The sequence below is a fragment of the Hypanus sabinus genome, chromosome 13, assembly GCF_030144855.1.
Source record: "Hypanus sabinus isolate sHypSab1 chromosome 13, sHypSab1.hap1, whole genome shotgun sequence".
Classification (NCBI taxonomy): Eukaryota; Metazoa; Chordata; class Chondrichthyes; order Myliobatiformes; family Dasyatidae; genus Hypanus; species Hypanus sabinus.
Window position 1 is genome coordinate 48,561,874 of NC_082718.1, and position 20,640 is coordinate 48,582,513.

Here is a 20,640-nt window from a genome sequence, read left to right on the forward strand (position 1 = left end):
ACCTTAAAATCAATCAGGCTGATGGAATTGCCAAGGACAGGTGCACCCACTGAAAACACACAGGAATAAGTGAGGGCAGAAGACCAGATTTATGGTTTGTAACTTGCTTAACAAAGTATAGATGTTAAGTGTTCATTGCATCCAATATTGTGCTAGAGTGGTTGAAAAGTGTTATTAACCCCTTATTACATTAATGCAAATAGTTTAGAGCTTAAAGTGACACCAAGAACGTAACAAGAATGTGACATGCATGGCTGAAGGGTGGTAGATGTATCCAGGGAGGTTTGGCTTTTGTTAATATGCCCAAGTCTGATGAGACTTCGCTTTAGTTGAAGGACTCCATCGACATTTGTTGAGAGATTGATGGTATGAACAGAAATTAATTTAGAGAGGAAAAAAATGAGGTTACCTCCCTCATGGAACTATAGGCATTATCTGCTACCTGTAACTCAGCAACCCCACCATTTCGTGTGAGCACCGATGTTAAAGATGCTGGGTGAACCTCAGAGACCTTATCCACACAATTTTAGCTTTGTAAACCAAGGAAAATAGTGACCCTGGGAACACTGAGCTATTAGGTGCCACTAAGTGTCACAACATCTACTTCATTACCGACCTGATTTGTACGGCAACTCGTGCTGCTTTTAGGAGTTTTATTATACTATTGGGATTATTCCACAATACTCGCTCCCAGCAGGATGATGATCTTAATGAGAGCGCACAATCAGTGTTGCTCCACTAAAGAATATGAAACAAATGGAAACACTCAGCAGCTTCAGAGCATCTGTAGAAAGGGAGCTGACATTTCAACTCAAAGATCTATCTATATTATAATTCTACCACGAATGCTGCCGGACCTGCTGAGAGTTTTTGGATTTTATTGCCGTTATTTCCAATTTCCAGCATCTGCAGCACATTTGTTTTTAACTGTACCTTGCTGCATTATTTCCAACGTTATTTCTCTCTGACAAGGATTATTGAATTACTTAGTGTGGCTCTTAAATGCTAGATATATATTCAATGTCAAAAGAAATTTAACATTTCCTCACTTCTTCCTCTTCCAGACCAGTCAAATCCCATTGGTAACATAATCTCATCTGTCGTCGCTTCCAGCATTCCAGGAAAAAGGTTGCTGTGAAGAAAGCAATTTTAATGAAAGATGTTAATAAAAAGTAGTCAGATTGTAAACATAATCGGCAGCTGCCGACTTTTTCATTTCTTTCCCAAATGCCAGTTCGAGGAACAGTTCAGCAAGACATTAATTCTATTTACTGCCTTTGGCCCCTCTGATAGAACTGTGAGTGGGCCAAAAGAAACACCAGTGAATATGAAGTACAAAATTCTTGTTCGTTCAGTATAGTGACAAACTTCTGAGGAAACATGAGTTCAAATAACAGCCATAGGTGTTAACCCAACTCAGATTATCACCTGTCAGTGAGTTTTAGAAGTTACACATCTGTCTTTAGTGCACTAAAGTGCTATCTTCCAGACCCATGACCACTACCATCTAGAAGGACGAGAATAGCAAATACCTGGGAACACCACCACTTGGAAATCCCCCTCCAAGTCACTCACCGTCCTGACTTGGAAACATATTGCTGTTCCTACATTGTCGCTGGGTCAAAATCATGGAATTCCCTCCCTAACTGCACAGTGGGTGTACCTACACCTCAGGGACTGCAGCAGTCCAAGAAGTCAGCTCATCACCATCTTCTCATGGGCAACTAGGGCTGGGCAATAAATGCTGGCTTAGCTGGTGATGCCCTCATCCCGTAAATGAATGAATAAATAATGTTGAATTACACTGCATATTTATAAAAACAAACTGATATTTTCTTACATTTCCACCTGAAACATTGACTGTACTCTTTTCCATAAATGCTGCCTGGCCTGTTGAGTTCCTCCAGCATTTTGTGTGTGTGGCTTACATTTTGTAATGCCTTTATCTTAAATCAGAGTTTTGTGAAAACTCATGGAACTCCTTACATTAGAATGGCTGGCTTTTGCAAAAAGCTACACACTGCTTCACAGAACTCTGATTAGATAAAATGGACATCAAGCCAAAGAAGGTGACTGAAAACTTGCCAATGTTGCATAGGGAGGATCTCAGAGGTGGAGAATGAACTGAAAAGGCAGAGAGGTTTAGGGAAGAAATACATGAGCATTGGTGGACCAGAGATGCGACTGCCAATAGTGGGATGAAAGATGTGGAGATCCACAGGAAGTTAATAACAGAGGAATGCAGGGCTAGAGAGAAGTCTGGCCGGAATATACTACAAAGGCAGCTGAAAGACTGGCAAGTAGAAAGTAAAGGAATAGGATTTGATATAGGTTAGGAGTTGGGCAACAGTTTTGCATGAGCTTAGATGTGTAAATGCCGAGGACAGGAGAATAGTAACACAAACAATAGACTGGCTGCACTTGGAGATGCCCAAGGAATGAATGTGAGTCTTAGAAATAGATTGGGAGAGACAGGCAATGTCATAAGATGGAATAGGTAGAATTTCTGATGGAGAAGAACTGGCTTCACATTTGCAATCACAACCTAATTCACTCTGTGGCCGGGAATCAGAACAGAAGGATATAAATTTATGGTTGGGACAGAAGGTGGAGAGTTAGGATATCTTGATCTTGATGAAAATGAGCAGTGATTCACCTGGTGCTGAATATTGTATGAACAATCAGACAGGGAAGACATTCAAGAGTGAAGGCGTGGGTCTGTACTTTTCCAACAGGAGCAAATTAAGAAATCATTCTAGGGCTGAGGAGGAGATTGAATACTCAAGAACAGAATGGAAATAAAGACTTGGGAGATGAGAATAGGAATTGGAAATGATTCTCATTGGAGAAAGTCATGTTTGCAAGGTCAATTTTTTAAAGCTGGGGTGTAACAATCAAAACTTAATGTGAGGGGATTTACGAGAAGAGTGCTCATAAAATGCTGCATGGGACTTCCAAATCCAGATGGTTATTGTTAAAATATTCTAATATATTGACTTTGAAAAGCCTGGCTATTAATCAAACTTCCTTAATTCATGGTAAATTAACGTAAATAAAAATGTGATGCCATAGTTCAATGCTCCTTAAGGTTTTAATATATAAAACAATTACTTACAGATTATTATGTATTAGAAACATACAGGCATTCAACTGCTAGCCACTGCCTAATATCGTTTGGTTTCTGAAACTATTAACCAAATGTCATTATTTCTTTAAGCAGAGTTTGGTTATATTTATTTCAATAGGTAGTCAGAAGAGGATGAGGTTGTTCATAAAATAAAGGTTTTTCCCTGAAACCTTTCTCTTTATGTGAGTCAAGAAAACAGGTCCTTTGAACAGTTATCTAATAAATATAATTTACCTAAAACTCATTTTTTTAGATATTTGCAAGTTAGAAATTTTTTGTATAATGAGTTACAGTCTTTTCCAAAACTAGGTCCATTGGACATTACGGAAAGAATTTTAGCTCTGAATCCTTGTCAAAAGGGTTTAGTAGCTGTCATTTATAATATGATTATGAATATACAGCCAGATGTATCAGAAAAAATTAAGAAGGAATGGGAAGAAGAACTTCATTGTCTTATATCCATTGAGCAATGTGAGAAAATGTTACTATTAGTTAATTCATTCTCTATTTGTGCTAAACACGCTCTAATACAATTTAAGGTTGTACATAGAGCTCATATGTCTAAGGATAAACTTGCTCGATTTTATTCTTATGTTAATTCAACCTGTGGCAGATGTCATTCTGATGTTGTCTCATTAACCCATATGTTTTGGTCTTGCCCTTGTTTACAAAATTACTGGAAAGATATTTTCAGTATTATTTCAAGAGTTCTGAACATTAATATCCAAGCGCATCCTTTTACTGCAATATTTGGTTTACCAATGGTGGATAATAGTTGTCTATCCTCTTCATCTCGACGAATGATTGCATTTGTTACACTAATGGCTAGAAGATCTATTCTATTGAATTGGAAAGAAACTAATCCTCCAACTATACTTCAGTGGTTTTCCCAAACCATTTCTTGTTTGAGCTTAGAAAACATTAGAAGTGTTGTTTTTGACCCTTCAGTTAAATTTGAAGAAACTTGGAGACCATTTATTCAACATTTTCATATGAGTTGAATTGTCTTTTCCTAAACCTTACTTATATTATCCTTAATTATTTGGATGGAGGTTCGGAGTTATTGGCACTACTGTATATGTACTTAACATTATTCAATGGCCCATGTTGGTTAGTGTTTTTTTTTCTCTTTTTTTTCTGGGGTCTTTTTTTTCTTTTTATTTCTTTGTTCATCAATGTTATGAGTTTGGGAGGTTATATATTTTTATTATTATATATCTGAATGTCTATTTAAACTATTAATTATGTACTCTCAAACACTTTGTATTCATGTTTTATTTATGTTTGTTTAAAATTAATAAAAAGATTTAAAAAGAAAGAAAAAAGAAAACAGATCTGCATGCACTGTGATTTATATCAATATTTGGAAAATTGGGAATGCTACAAATCAGGACCTGACTGACAGCAAGATGAGGACGAGATGAATTAATTAGCAGTATTTCACAGTGGTAGGCTGATACATTCCTGCTTCATGGAAAATGGCTAAAATCCTCCAAATTTCCAGACTCAAAGTCCTATTCCACCAGATGTTCCATGGGCAGAAAATCTAGATCGAGCTGAGATCACTTTTCAGAATGCCATGGCAGATGATTGTGATGTAACCAAATTCTCCCATCGCTGCAATTTGCTGAAGCTCATCTTCTCATAAGACCAATACATACCATCTTATGACTATCAATGAACCCATTAGCTGACAAGTTGTTCCTCTTGGCTCCTTGTGGCACACTGGGCAGCATTTGTGGCTGTTTCGTCTGTTTTTTTTGTGAGGCCGTGTTGCTAGTTCGATGCTTAACCCAGCACGGATGGAAAGCATACAAGGAGCCAACCGGATTCAAATGCAGGACCACTTACCGTGAAGTCCGGTATAGCTGCCACTACACCACCAGCCAGCTATGAGCTGCAAAATTGAACCTTTGGTACAGAGTACTTTTCCTAACAAAATCATCTTGCCATCTCTGAGAAGAATTGTAATCGCTTGATATAAACTGAAAATGACATGATTATGATCGAATAACTGACCTGGCTAAAGCCATGAAATTTTGCTTACTTTTTTGGCACAGGTTTACAATACAAGTAAAAGAAGATTAATGTTTTTTTAAAATTTCCCATTGTCGCATTTTTCTCTTCATTATTCCAAGCTTTCCCCTATAATAATTCTCCTTTTGGGCTAGACTGAATGCAGAGTTCAATCACTCCAAATTTACACCTCCTTTCTCAGTGCTTGTGCTATTAATTTTACAATCTGATCGAATAAGGGCTACACAGTCGGTTACCCCATCCACTTTGGCCCCAAATTCCCTGATATCCCAGTACAATCCCAGTCAGCTTATATTTTTTAGTAACATATCAGGCCAGAAAATAAAAATATGATCAAAGACCACTAGGCTTTACAACTCGAGGTGTATTAAGTAGACTAGGCCTAGGCATTCCTGAGCTTAGCAGAATGAGAGTTGATCTCACGGAAGAGCGAAACATTGTTGACAGGGCAGGGGTGTAACTGATATTTCTCATGGATGTCATGAATCAAAGCAGGGCACAATCTCAAAGTAAGCCACTCCAGTCAGAGATTAGAAAAACTTTTCACCCAGGTGGTGGTGATGAATCTTTGGAATTTTACATCCAAGATGCTGTAGAGGCTCAATCATTGAATATAATCTAGATAGAATCATAGAATTGTAGAGCACAGAAAACAGGCCCTCAGCCTATCAACTATTTTGCCCATCCACACTAATCCTATTTATATGCATTAGGTCTGTATCATTCTATATTTTGCCAATTCAAAAGTCTATCTAAATGTCTCTTAAACCTAGAACAGGGATACCAATCTTTTTTACGCCATGGACTAATACCATTAAGCAAGGGGACTATGGACCCCGGGTTGGGAACCCCTGGCCTATAAGAACATAAAGGAGCACAGCATTGGAATGTGATGTCTTTACCAGACAGAATGTCAAATTAAAATAATTCTCTTCTGCCTGCACATAATCCATACCATATCCCTCTGTTCCCTAAATGTTCATGTGTGTACTTAGCAGCTTCTTAAATGACACTATTGCATCTGCTTCCACCATGACTCCCGGCAGCCCGTACCAGGCACCATCCACTTTCTGTGTACAAAAAAATGTGGCATACACACCTCCTTTAAACTTTCCCCTTTTCATCTTAACTGTGTGTCTTCTGGGGCTTCCATTTCTCCCCTGGGAAATATATACTGGTTGTCTACACTGCCTATGCGTCTTATAATCTTAGAAACCTCTATCAAGTCTCCTTTAGCCTCCAACACTCCAGACAAAACAACTCACATTTGCTCAAGCTCTCCTAAAAGCTCATATGCATTCTGGGAAATCTACTGTACATCCTTTCCAAAGCCCTAACATCCAGAATTGCACACAATTATATCTGATTTCACTGTCTCCTCTTACCACAAGTTCCAGGTAACAACCATTGTGTTTAAAATAACTTTCCACTCAAATCCCCATTAAAACACCTTCTTCTGACATTAATCCCACACCCTCTTGTTTTTAATATCCCAAGCATGGCAAATAATTCAATATTGAGAATCCAGAGATAGGATAATATATGAATGTGATGTTGAGAGAAAAATCACCAATAATCATATTGAGTGGCAGAGTAAACACAAGCTGAATTTCCTACTCATAATGTTTCTTCTTATATTTTACTCTATATTAATTTGTTAGCATGTTAATTACCTTAACTGATGAACTCTTTGAAACTGGTGGACTCGTAATTCCTAAACTTTATCTACTGGAAACTGCATCGTTTCAGAAAATGATACTTACGCTTTAACTTTGAACATGATATTTTCATTGTGAAGAAAAAAATGATGTTGCTGCATATTTATTCTGAGTTTTAAATAATTAATCAATAATTTCTAACAAGTGATTTTTTTGCCATTTACTTCTGGACTATGAGCAGATCTGTGTTCACAGACTACTTTCAGGCTTCTAAACCTTTATTAACCATCTGTATTCTTAAAACAGGACTAGTGGTCTTCTGCTGCTATAGTCATTCCACTTCAAGGTTCGATGCTCTTCTGCATACCACTTTTTAAATGTGTGATATTTGAGTTAGTGTCACCCTCCTGTCAGCTTGAACCAGTCTGGCTATCCTCCTGTGACCTCTCTCATAAACAATATGTTTCTCTCACAAAACTGCTGCACACTGGATGCTTTTTACTGTTTCTCGCACCAATCTCTAAACTCTAGAGACTATTGTGCATGAAGATCCCAGGAGATCAGCAATTTCTGACATACTTAAACCACCCTGTCTGGCACCAACAACCATTTCACAGTCAAAATCACTTAGATCATATTTCTTCCCCATTCTGATATTTGGTCTGAACAACAACTGCCCCCCTTCTTTCTTCTTCTTGTAAAGTTTAATGGCAGTTGGCAGACCAACATAAGATGCACTACTGCCACTTCCTGAGGTGTAGTGTAGAGTAAAGATACAGGAAGTATACCCATTAAATTCTCCTCTCCACAATAAATTCAAACAATATCTAAGAGTCTAAAGCTTTTCAGAAAGTCAAACACACACTTACATGCATAATGTGGCAGAGATATCCTAACAAACTTTTCATGTTAAACTGTGTCTGTCCAAAGATCTATTAGCTGTTTCCTTTGCATCTCATAGGAATGGCATTTAAACAATATACGCTGCACAATTTCTTGACAAGTGCACTCTCTACAAATGCCCGTTTCATGCATATTAATTCTGAACAAGGAATTATTCAAACTAGAATGTCTAATACATAAACGTATATGTATAACCTCTTCCCTCCTTTATACTCATCTCCAAGTTGAGTTCGCACCATCCCCCATCTGAATTTTGTATAAAAGCTGTCCTTTGTTTTCTTATCCCAACTTGGTTGCACAGTTTTTAATTATGAACTGACCCTCTTGACCATGTTTGCATACTTCTATGCGTTGAGTTGCTGCCACATGATTGGATGATTAGATGTTGCATTTACAAGCAGATGTACAGGTGTATCTAATGAAGTGGACACTGAGTATATACATTGCCTGGAGTGATCATGGTTCCCACAGGCAGTGAACCTAGATGAAGCAGTGTCTCCTGCTCGGAAGTGGACAATAGTACTAATACAAGACAGATTGCTTTTATAAGTACACTTCATAAAAAACTCCCCTCATTAGACAAACTGGAATAGCCGCACATCTGGCAATGAGTTCATCAGCTGTCCAATCAAATCCTAAGCATAAAGTAGAACACTTTGCTTTGAGGAGGGAAACATCTGAGGAAGATGGCAAGCCACTTGCTTTCAACCCATTGGGATGCCTGATTTGAAAATTCCACTGAAATGTTTCCTCTAGTTGTTTATTTTCATGTATAACATCAATCAATAAAGGATACTTATCTGCTCTGAAATATGGATTCCTTATCCTCAAGTACAAGATGAAACAAACAAAACAGCTGTTTTAAAATGAGTATGGACCACTGTACAAGCAGTTTACCCTCAAAGTGGTTTCGAGTTTGTCATGTAGACTATCATTGGCCAAGCATTGTCATTGTAAGGTTCACCTGAACTTCTCTTCATTTGGGCTAGAACATCAGGATGACAAAGATTATTCTGCGAATAAACACAAGAATGCAAGAAAGGAGGAGTAGACCCTCAAGCCTGACTCTGTCCTGTTATAAAGATAAAAGATGGTGGTGCGCAGAGTCGCAGTGGCTACTCTGGCTCCCAATAATTTTGTTAGCTTTCAATTCTTAGATAGAGTTTCAAGGCTTCTGGTCAAGGTTTCAGTCATCCAAAGCTCTACAAATACAGCATCACTGAACTCTTAGACAAAATGACATTTAATCTGCCTGCAGTGGAGTTAATAGACGAGGGAGTTTATGGACACCAGAGCTGGCGACAGCAACCTGGCCTAAGTGGCTCAGCTGAGGAAGCGGCAGTCACAGATGGTGTGAGAGGAAGCAGAAATATGGCAAGAGTGCTGGGCCTCTAACTCAGCTGAGAATCAACCCATCCAGACAGTTGGTACCATCACTTTTCCTGACCAATGTCCATTCACTAGCTGATGAACTGAACTTAATGAGACAGAGAATAAGCATATGGAAAGAGATGAGAAACTGCTATACTTCAGTTTTCACTGAAATGTGGCTGAACAATAACATGCGCAACACAGCATTCCAACTCGATGGGATGACACTGTTGCATGCAGACAGAAACTCCCTGTCAGGGAAATTCAAGGGAGATGGCTCACAAACTCAACTGTAGCTAGCAGTCTCTGTTCTCGGAAAATTAGGCATCTTACCATTAAGTGCTGGCCACAGTATCTGCTCAGGGAGTTTACTGTTGTGTTCATCAACGTTGAGCATGAACACCAAGGGCACACTGGGAGAGCTTTACAGTATCATCAGCTCTCTACAAAACAAGCATCTGTACAGTCTTTTCTGAATGCCCAGGATGCTGCCTTCATGTGCGGTGACAGAACAGTCTCAAGCCCCCAGGTGAAACCTCATATTAGGCAGCAAGAGGGCAAAGGTACATACATTCAAAAAGTTAAGGAACACCTGTCTGATAACGACCCCTAGTATATGTGGCAGGGCATCGAGGGCATTATTGACAACACAAGGAAAAACAGTGTTGATTGTACCAGTGACGCTTCCCTCCCTGATACAATAAACAACGTTTTTGCATGCTTTGATGAACCAACATAATGCCAGCCACAAAAGCTAACCCGCTCCCTAGTGAGCAGCCACCGTCTGTAGACATTGCGGAGTCAACCACCATAACGCAGTCAGGTCAGACAACATCCCAGGCTAAGGACTCAGGGAGCATGCACACCAGCTCATTGATATCTTCAACACATCTTCACTCATCCAGTCTGGTATCCCCAATGAGCTACAAATCAGCCGCATCATCTCTATACCAAAGAACGCTACACCTTCAGAGCTAAATGACTAATGCTGGTTAGCATTGACGCCAATCATCATGAAGTGCTTTGAACGGCTGATAATTGCACAAATCAAAAGCATCATTCCTGCCATGTTGAAAACTCACCAACATGCTTACTGACAGAACCACTCTCTGACAGATCTGTCATGTTCGTGGCCCTGACATACCTAGGAAACAAGGATACTTTGTCAGTATGCTGTTTCTGGATTTCAGGTCAACACTATTACCCACAGATTTCTTGGTGAACAAACCCCTACTCCTTGCTCTAAATACACCTCTGTGCAACTGGCTGTTGCACTTCCTAACCAACAGACCTTAAATAGTCAGGATGCACAGCCACTACTCCCTCCCCATCATCCTCAACAAGGGTTTCCCCCAGGGCTATGAGCTGAGCCTTTTGCTGTACGCTGCTCACACAGGACCACAGGGCCAAACCCCCGAGCAATCTCATTGTAAAGTTTGCCGATGACATAGCAGTGGAACAACCATGAGACAGCCTACAGAGAGGAGGTGAAAGAGCTCGAGGCCCGGTGCCAGGCAAAAAACCTCTTCCTTAAAGTTAACAAGATAAAGGAGATGATTAGCGACTTCAGGAGACCTCACACCACACACGGCTCCCTTTACGTTGCAAGCAGTTTCAAACTCTTGAAGTAGTCATTACATACAACCTCTCACAATCTCAGAACACAGTCAAGTAAACTGACCAATGACCCTACTTTCTGAGGAGGCTGAGGAGAGATGGCCTTTGCACATCCACACTGACGTCATTCTACAGATACATAGATTGTGCGTCCATAAATTGACGCTAGGCTGTATAGAAGGTGACTGACAGGAAATAATGCAATAGTGGTGGATTTAGTGGGTGGAGGTGTTCATCAGTCTTACTGCTTGTGGAAGGTAACTGTTTTTGAGTCTGGTGATCCTGGTGTGGATGCTATGTCAACTCATCCCTGATATCCATGAGTAGGCTGGGTCAGATGTTACTGGCTGTTCTCTGGCACTTTGAATTTATTGTGTGTTTTATTATTTCTTATGTTTCTTAGGAACTGCCTGACTGTGTCCACACATTTGCTAGGTAGGTCTGACTGTTTTGCCACTACCTAGTGTTGGGAACTGCCTTGTTGTGTTCAGTGTTCTGTGTAATGAGTCCTGGCCCTATGTCCTGTATCCAAGGAGGGGTCTTGGCTTGGTGTTGCATGTTCCTGTCTCTCCCTTGACCAGGGCTCTGTTCTTGTCTTGTCGATGAGCCTTGCCCAGCCTCCTGCTGGGATTCCCTTGTCCTGTCCAGGAATCTCATGTCCAGTCCTGTGCCTCTCTTTGTCCTGCAGCCATTTCTTGTCCTCACCTGGTTCTGGAGTCTGAACCTGAGTCAAGACCCAGGTTCTGGGTCCTTGTCCAGTCTCTGGCTCAGAGACCAAGCCCAGGCTCCTAGTTCCCAGTTCCATGTCCTGGTTCTGCTATCCTTGTCAAGTCCTTGCCCAGGCCTGGAATCCTTGTCTGGAGCCTGTGTCATGTCCAGTGTCCTTTCTTCCTCACTTCTCTTGCTTCCTTCTCATGCCTAGTCCTGTTTCTGGTAGTTCAGTGTCTGTCTTACTTTTGGTTTCACTCCCTTTGCACCCCCCCCCCCACCATTATGACAGGAGTTTCAATCCCATTCTGTTTGGAATCCCAGCTGGATCCTAATCTGGGCAGCAGCAGTACCTGCATGGAAGAAAGTGCTGGCAATGCAATCTATTTCTTTATGTACAAAAAAGCTGGATGAACTCAACAGGTCAGGCAGCATCTGTTGAAATGAGCAGTCAATGTTTCGGGTTGAGACCTTTCGTCCTGACACAGGGTTTCAACCTGAAACGTTGACTGCTCCTTTCAACGGATGCTGCCCGACCTGCTGAGTTCATCCAGCTTTTTTGTACGTCTTGATTTGACCACAGCATCTGCAGTGTACTTTGTGTAATTTATTTCTGTATCTTGCCACCAAAACCCTACTGACAACTACATGAGCAAACACGAGGAAATCTGCAGATGCTGGAAATTCAAACAACAACACACACAAAATGCTGATGGAACGCAGCAGGCCAGGCAGCATCTATAGGGAGAAGTACTGTCGACGTTTCGGGTCAAGACCCTTCATCAGGACTAACTGAAAGGAAAGATACTAAGAGATTTGAAAGTAGTGGGGGGAGGGGGAAATGAGAAATGATAGGAGAAGACCGGAGGGGGTGGGACGAAGCTAAGAGCTGGAAAGGTGATTGGCGAAAGTGATACGGAGCTGGAGAAGGGAAAGGATCATGGGATGGGAGGCCTCGGGAGAAAGAAAGGCGGAGAGGGGAGCACCAGAGGGATATGGAGAATAGGCAGGGTAATGGGCAGAGAGAGAGAAAAAACACCAAACAACTAAATATGTCAGGGATGGTTTAAGAAGGGGAGGAGGGGCATTAACAGAAGTTAGAGAAGTCAATGTTCATGCCATCAGGTTGGAGGCTACCCAGCAGGTATATAAGATGTTGTTCCTCCAACCTGAGTTTGGATTCATCTTGACAGTAGAGGAGGCCATGGATAGACATATCAGAATGGGAATGGGACGTGGAATTAAAATGCGTGGCCACTGGGAGATCCTGTTTTCTCTGGTGGACTGAGCGTAGGTGTTCAGCAAAATGGTCTCCCAGTCTGTGTCGGGTCTCACCTATATATAAAAGGTCACATCGGGAGCACCGGATGCAGTATACCACACCAGCCGACTCACAGGTCAAGTGTCGCCTCACCTGGAAGGTCTGTCTGGGGCCCTGAATGGTGGTGAGGGAGGAAGTGTAAGGGCAGGTGTAGCACTTGTTCCGCTTACAAGGATAAGTGCCAGGAGGGAGATCAGTGGGAAGGGATGGGGGGCGATGAGTGGACAAGGGAGTCGCATAGTGAGTGATCCTTGTGGAAAGCAGAAGGGGGGGGGAGGGAAAGATGTACTTGGTGGTGGGATCCCATTGGAGGTGGTGGAGGTTATGGAGAATTATATGTTGGACCTGGAGGCTGGTGGGGTGGTAGGTGAGGACAATCTGACAACTACATGATTTGGCATCAATTCAATGGCACTCAACAACACTTGTGTTCAGGAAGTGATCTTGAATTGTATAGAATAAATTGTTGGTTTTAACTTGCCAATTCCAAAAATGCTGGATCTCACTTTAGTTTAGACAGACTCACTGATTCTCCAGTATGTTTTATGACTTGGAGTACTGTGATAATTTTTGGGCTCCATAACTAAGAAAAAAATGTGCTGGCATTGGAGAGGGTCCAGAGAAGGTTAATGATGATGATCCTGGGGCTGAAAGGGTTAACATGTGAGGAGCATTTGACGGCTCTGGGCTTGTATTCACTGGAATTTAGAAGAATGAGTGGAGATCATATTGAACTCTACCAAATATTGAAAGGCCTTGAGCAAGGGTTCCCAACCTTTTTTATGCCATGGAGCCTTACTGTTAACTGAGGAGTTCATGACCCCAGGTTGGAAAACACTGGACTAGAGTATTTCCAAAAGTGGGCGAGTCTACGCTCAGAGGGCACAGCCTTAGAAAAGGATGTCCCTTTAGAATGGAGATGAGGAGGGATTTCCTTAGGCAGCAAGTGGTGAATCTGTTGAATTCATTGCCACAGGGACTGTGGAGGGCAAGGCATGGCTCTATTTAATGCAGAGTATGACAGGTTCTTGATTTAGTAAGGGTGACAAAGGCTACAGAGAGAAGGTTGAGAGGGAAAATAATTCAGACAAGATTGATTGGCAGAGCAAAGTCAATGGCCCTAAATGACCTATTACTGCTCCTATGTCCTTATGAACTTGGTATACACATTACTTCATTAAAAATTAACAAACTTCAAGAGAGAATATCCCTTCACATCTTAGTCTTATCTTGAAACAGTGCTTCAACATTCAAACTCATCTACCGAAGGAAACATTCTCATAGCTTCCAGCTTGAGAAGGTCTTGCAAAACAATACACCTCAAAAAGAAATAACTTCTGATCCTTCCAAAACTTAATACAACATTTTTGACTCAAGATCAATCCAATACAAAAAAGATTAGATCCAACTCTTTTATATTTCCAGAACACATTTACCCAGAACCCCTTGAATGTTGTTAAAAGCCTCCCATTGTTCCGAGACTTATTTACTTTGAGTAGATGCTTTCAACTCTCTTTTGTTAACGCTCCTCCCAGTAGAACTGGCCTTATCCTAATTTAAGGCTCTCACTCCTATTTTGCCTTTGCCTTTTTCCATAACTATGCTAATTCTAAAATAATTATGGCCACCGCCACCAAAATACACTCCTTTACCCGGCCCATCTTCATTCCCTGAACCAAATCAAGAATTCCCACCACCATCTGTTCCCTTGGACCAACTACATCCCTAATCCCGACTCTTACCTGATTTGCTATCCATCAGTTAAAAAAAAAACTTAGAATAAAGTTTAGGAATTCTGTGCCCTCAATACATTCTGTAGTGTTAGTATTAGGGCTATTGTATTCTCTGCCCTAGAACACTTAATTTTTAGAAATAACACCTACACATTTATTCTTTCCTCTCCCTTGGATTGCCTGGAAGTCTGCGGCACATTACCAGTGGTGTGATTACCCATGTTGTCTCCTTAGGATGGTAATGACGTTACTCTGGCACACTGGGTGAGATATGCTGCTGAGAACGTAGGTGTTAAACTGTAGTACCACCTCTTCATGCTTTCAGTTAATAATTAATTTCTTTGAATAAAAGTGGCTAAATATCTATACAGTGCTGTTTTTCCTTGCATAGTCAATAATGCCCTCAATGCCCTGGCACTTATGCCAGGGATCGTTATCTGACAGGTATTCATTAACTTTTTGAATGTATGCACCTTTGCGCTCTTGGTGCCTAAACAAGCTGTTACACAGCTTGTAAAACAGTACAGAAATCCACAAGAAAGACTGCAGGTGCTGGAAACCTGGAGCAGCACACACACATTTTTGGATAAATTCAGCAGGTCAAGCTAGTATCTACGGAGGGAAGTGAACCATTGACATGACATTCTGAGACCCTTTATCAGGACACTTGAAGCCAAACTCCTGATGAATAGTTGCAGCCTGAAACGTTGACTATTCCTTTCCCTCTATTGATGCTGCCTGACCTGCTGAGTTCTCCAGTACTTGGTATGTATTGCATAGGGAACCACATGCTCAATCTGCTTAAGAGGTTCTGGAGAAGCTAACAAGTAGCCAATATGCACTTATAGTATCCAAAGGCTGAGCACCACTAGGCAGGAATTAGTACCACCTGCTACATAATTATTACTTAACTAAAAGCAGAACAGCAGATAATTCTTACCCCAGAGGACCATGAAGATAGAAAAAAAGACAGTAGCAGGATTATCAAACAAATGGCTGGCACGGGCCGTGGAACAAGCTGTACTGAGATGCCAGTAGTCACAGGACTTGTCACAGAGTGGGCACATGGTGAAATTATTCTGCTCATTACACATCTCCATACTGAAACAAAGAGAAAACCAAAGGATATTGAGGATTTGAACTTAGCTAACACAATCTTATTTCCATTTAAGTTAGTTATCTCTGATGCAAATTTTCAAAATGGTAAGGGTTTTTTTTAAATCACCTTCCTTTATTATTCCCATGATGAACCCCCCCAAGAATTCTCATCCTCTTAAGTGAGGTCTCAGGAGTTGTGGGTGTGATGGACGAAACCAAAGGGCCAAGGGAAAGCAGGGGACTTGCCTGAATGTTGTCTCACTTTAGCTCTAGATTGCACTGGGGATGCCCAATAAATGAAGTTAATGTCTCCATTGGCACTGAGTTCAGAATGGAGGCTGGTGAATTAAGTCATTCCATGCGCACTTCTCACAGAAATTGTGGCAGGCACACAAGGCTGAATTACATGAGGAATTGAATGTTTCTCTACTTAAAATGTCAACATTCCCCCCATTTCCATTGTAACTGAAGCTGGCCTGAACAAGTGCTTTCGGTGCTGAGTATAATGTACTTCAGCCTGCAAATATGTATGGTTCCTTGTCCTTTCAGCTGTCTAAGGAAAGAAAGAGAAATGGCCACAGAATAGAACAATTTCCAATCTGTATAATCAATCTAAACTGTTGGTTGTTATTACTGATCACAAGGATCTTTCAACTATATTCTGTATTCAAGGTGTGGAGCTTTTATCAGTTGAGGTTATTGAGGTAAATGGATGTTTCGAGGGTGAAGCGTGATGAGTACAGTTCATACTGATAGTGTGAGGTAAAGTATGGTAGGAGCAGACCTGTGTGGAGCATTAGTAGTTGTATAGACCTCAGGGCTGAATGGCTTATTTCTCTGTCATCAATCTCCTATTATTCTATGTACCAATAGTTTTTGATGGGTATTACAAATCACTGATTCAATTGATAATCTTCTTCCTTTGCCCATTACACCGCTGGCGTTTAAGTCAGCAATGAATGTCCTCCATCTCTGGTGGCGTTCACAGCTTCCTACACCCTGTCAATAGCTCCCTCTCGATTTACTGTCAGTCATGCAGGTCCTGGGTGAAGACTCAGGAATACCATCGTACAAAGATGTGGAAGGATTCTTCATTGCTGCTTCCCTAAAAGTTTTGTTTAACCAGTCCAGGTTGTTAGCCCTGAGCTGAACCCTAAACCCGGATGCCTCTGCCCTTTGACCTGTTTGGTGTGGGTGAATGTACCAAGAGCCAAAGCCAATTGATGGTTCAACAGCACTTTAAATTGAACAATATTATACAACTGTGATTGTATAATATTACATAATTGTATAATTCTGCTAGAATTAGACAATTCAATAATATTAAATGGATTAATATGCTCTTATTTCTTCTCAATAAATGATTAGGCATTAACAAATTTCTCTTATTTTGTTTATAGTAAAATCTTACCTTGGTATATCATTGCCCATAGTAACACAACCATAAAAAAATACTATGATCCCAACCAGTGATGCTGGCATCAGCAGTTCAGTGTATAGTCCCAACCATGCAAAATACAGGCCAATCTTCTCACCAAAGTACTTCCTATGAAAAATATGATAACAGATGACTAGAAGTTAAACTAGTAGAAAGTAGGATGCAATATTCAAGCCTTTCCCTGATTCCAGCAAGGGACCTTGCTCAAAGAGACCACACATCGAAAAATCAGTTTTAGATGTAGCACTCTCCCTAACATAATCTGTCTGAGATAGGCCCCTCAGTGGGCACATGAATTCAACAAAAGAATCACAGGCAGATTATTGGGTTTTAAATGGTTCACTGAAATACATAACAGAAAGATCAATTTTATAATACCTAAACATGTCACAAATCATAATCGCAGGAGATTCTGCAGAAGCTGGCAATCCAGAGTAACACACACAAAATGCTGGAGGAACTCAGCAGGTCAGGGAGCATCTATGGAGGGATAACCAGTCGACAATTCAGACCAAGACTTGCCATCAGGATTGATGAAGGGTCGCAGCCCGGAATGCTGACTGTTTATTCCCTTCCAGGCCTGCTGAGTTCCTCCAGCATACTCACAAATCACAATGCTGTTTTTAAATTAAAATGCTTAATAATTATAAATTCAAATACTCCAGAGAGGAGTAGTATTATACACAGAATGGCTTATAATTTTATGTGAAGATATTTAAGGGATAGTTATATGCATCAGGAATCCAGGTAAGTTCATTCTTTGGTCACACTCTTCAGGTTTTTAATTTTATTAGACAGAAATTTATATCATCAGAAACCAGCCACTCCAACCTCCATGACAGAGTACTAGATTTATTCTCCCACCAGATAAATACAGTGAATGCATCACTTACAAGATAGACACCAATGATTTTTCAGTGAAGGATTTCTTTTTCCCCTCCAGCAATGATTTGGTACATGATGCTTTAGCACAGAACATTATTGATAGTATGGAAGCAAGGGCAGGTTAATAGAGGACAAATGAACTGTAGATGTTGAAGGAAAGGCCAATCCTTTCTTTGCTTCAGTGAAAGAACCAGTGGTTGCTTTGAATTGAGCTTCTGAGCATGCACAAATGCAATTCCTCTCTGGAGGTTTGGGCAACCTTGATTCTGGAGTGTAGTTGCCCTTGTCTGAAGAACTTCCTTTTAGAAATATAGAACACCTACAGGACAATACAGGCCCTTTGGCCCACAAAGCTGTGCTGAACATGTCAGTACCTGTGAAATTACCTAGTGTTACCCAAGCCCTCTATTTTTCTGAGCTCCATGTACCTGTCCAGGAGTCTCTTAAAAGACCCTACTGTGTCCGCTTCCACCACCATTGCTGGCAGCCCATTCCACGTACTCACCACTCTCTGCCATAAAAAGCTTACCCCTGATGTCTCCTCTGTACCTACTACCAAGCATGTTAAAACTGTGCCCTCTCGTGCTAGCCTCTCATCATCTTATACACCTCTATCAGGTCACCTCTCATCCTCCATCACTCCAAGGAAAAAAGGCCAAATTCACTCAACCTATACCCATAAGGCATGCTCCCCAATCCAGGCAACATCCTTGTAAATCTCCAATGCATTCTTTCCATGGTTTCCACATCCTTCCTATAGTCAGGTGACCAGAACTAAGCACAGTGCTCCAAGTGGGGTTTGACCAGGGTCCTATTTAGCTACAACATTACCTCTTGGCTCCTAAACTCAATCCTATGATTGATGAAGGCCAATGTACTGTTTGCTTCCTTAACCACAGAGTCAATCTGCGCAGTAGCTTTGAGAGTCTTGTGGACTCGGACCCCAAAATCCCACTGATCTTACCATTAATACTATATTCTGTCATTATATTTGACCAACCAAAATGAACCACCTCACATTTACCTGGGTTGAACTCCATCCACCACTTCTCAGCCCAGTCTTGCATCCTATCAATGTCCTACTGTACCTCTGACAGCCCTCCACACTATCCACAACACCTCGAACCTTTGTGTCATCAGCAAATTTACTAACCCATCCCTCCATTTCCTCATCCAGGTCATTTATAAAAATCACGAAGAGTAGGGGTCTGAGAACAGATCCCCGAGGCACACCACTGGTCACCGACCTCCATGCAGAATATGACCCATCTACAACCTCTCTTTGCCTTCTGTGGGCAAGCCAGTTCTTGATCCACAAAGCAATGTCCCCTTGGATCCCATGCCTCTTTACTTTCTCAACAAGCCTTGCATGGGGTACTTTGTCAAATGCCTTGCTGAAATCCATATGCAGTGCATCTACTGCTCTACCTTCATCAATGTGTTTAGTCACATCCTCAAAAAATTCAATCAGGCTCATAAGGCACAACTTGCCTTTGGAAAAGCCATGCTGACTATTCCTAATCATATTATGCCTCTCCAAATGTTCATAAATCCTGCCTCTCAGGATCTTTTCCATGAACTTACTAACCTCTGAAGTAAGACTCACTGGTCTGTAATTTCCTGGGCTATTTCTGACCCCTTTCTTGAATAATGGAACAATATCCACAACCTTCCAATCCTCCAGAACCTCTCCCATCCACATTGGTGATGCAAAGTTCATTGTCAGAGGCTCAGCAATCTCTCCCCTCGCTTCCCATAGTAGCTTGGGGTACGTCTCATCCCGTCTCGGGAGCTTATCCAACTTGATGCTTTCCAAAAGCTCCAGCAGATCCTTTTTCTTAATATCTACAAGCTCAAGCTTTTCAGTCCATTGTTGAAGAGTAGCTTCAATCTTCAGAGAAGTTCAGTGTAGGTAGAATATAATGTCATGGCAAGGAAGATGGAGAAAATTTCTGGGGCAACGAGGCAACGTTCATTGACATTGGCATTTACTGCTAATGGATCTGTGGAGGATCTATTGGTTAGTACCATGGTTTGTATATTCTTGCTTGCAAGAGTAAGATAGAGATGAGTTTCCATAAACAGATGAATTTGAGAAGGGGGTTCCATCATCTGATTGATGAAAGAAATTGCTTGGTGAGATTGAGAACTCGTCCAGCGATAATAAAAGTTCACAGACCCTGGAAAAAAACATCTTGGAAGCCTTCTCTCAGCAAGGGCAAACATTAATGATGAAACTCACCACTACCTTCAATGAGCGAACAGAGCCTTTGGTCAATTAAGGAAAGGGGTATTTGAAGAAGCTGTGATTCTCACTGGAATATAGCAGGCTGTTTTGAGGTTTATAAATTTATGAGGGGCATGGATAGAATAGATAGTAAAAGAAAGTTCTACTAGAAGAGTCTAGAACTAGAAGGCATTGCTTAAGGTGAGAAGGGAAAATTTTAAAGGAGATCTGAGGTTTTCCACACAGAGGGCAATGAATCCCTGGAACAAGCTACTAGAGGAGCTGGTGGTGGCAGATTCAATTAAAATGTTTAAAAAGGTAGGTACTTGGAAATGAAAGGTGCAGAGAGATACGGGGCTAATGCCAACAAATGGGATTAATGTAAACAGAGATCATAGTCAGTGTGAACAGGAGGTACTAAAAGTGCACAATTATATGATTCTAAGTTCAAGACCTCAGGTCTGGCATAAAACTAATTGTCCTTTGGCTACCTACCTATAAGCTATTAAATGCCACA

At 41.1% G+C, this 20,640-nt stretch overlaps 1 protein-coding gene across 1 annotated transcript in view; it reads right to left on the reverse strand.

Moving 5' to 3' along the window:
* Positions 1-20,640, reverse strand: part of ano2b (anoctamin 2b) — a 114,503-nt gene that overhangs the window by 60,775 nt on the left and 33,088 nt on the right. Inside the window, exons 10-12 of the mRNA XM_059987571.1 lie at positions 16,985-17,119; positions 15,416-15,576; positions 1,050-1,132 (exon numbers count right to left, since the gene is read on the reverse strand). Of these exons, the coding sequence (XP_059843554.1) occupies positions 1,050-1,132; positions 15,416-15,576; positions 16,985-17,119 (379 nt within the window). The remainder of the gene's footprint in view (positions 1-1,049; positions 1,133-15,415; positions 15,577-16,984; positions 17,120-20,640) is intronic.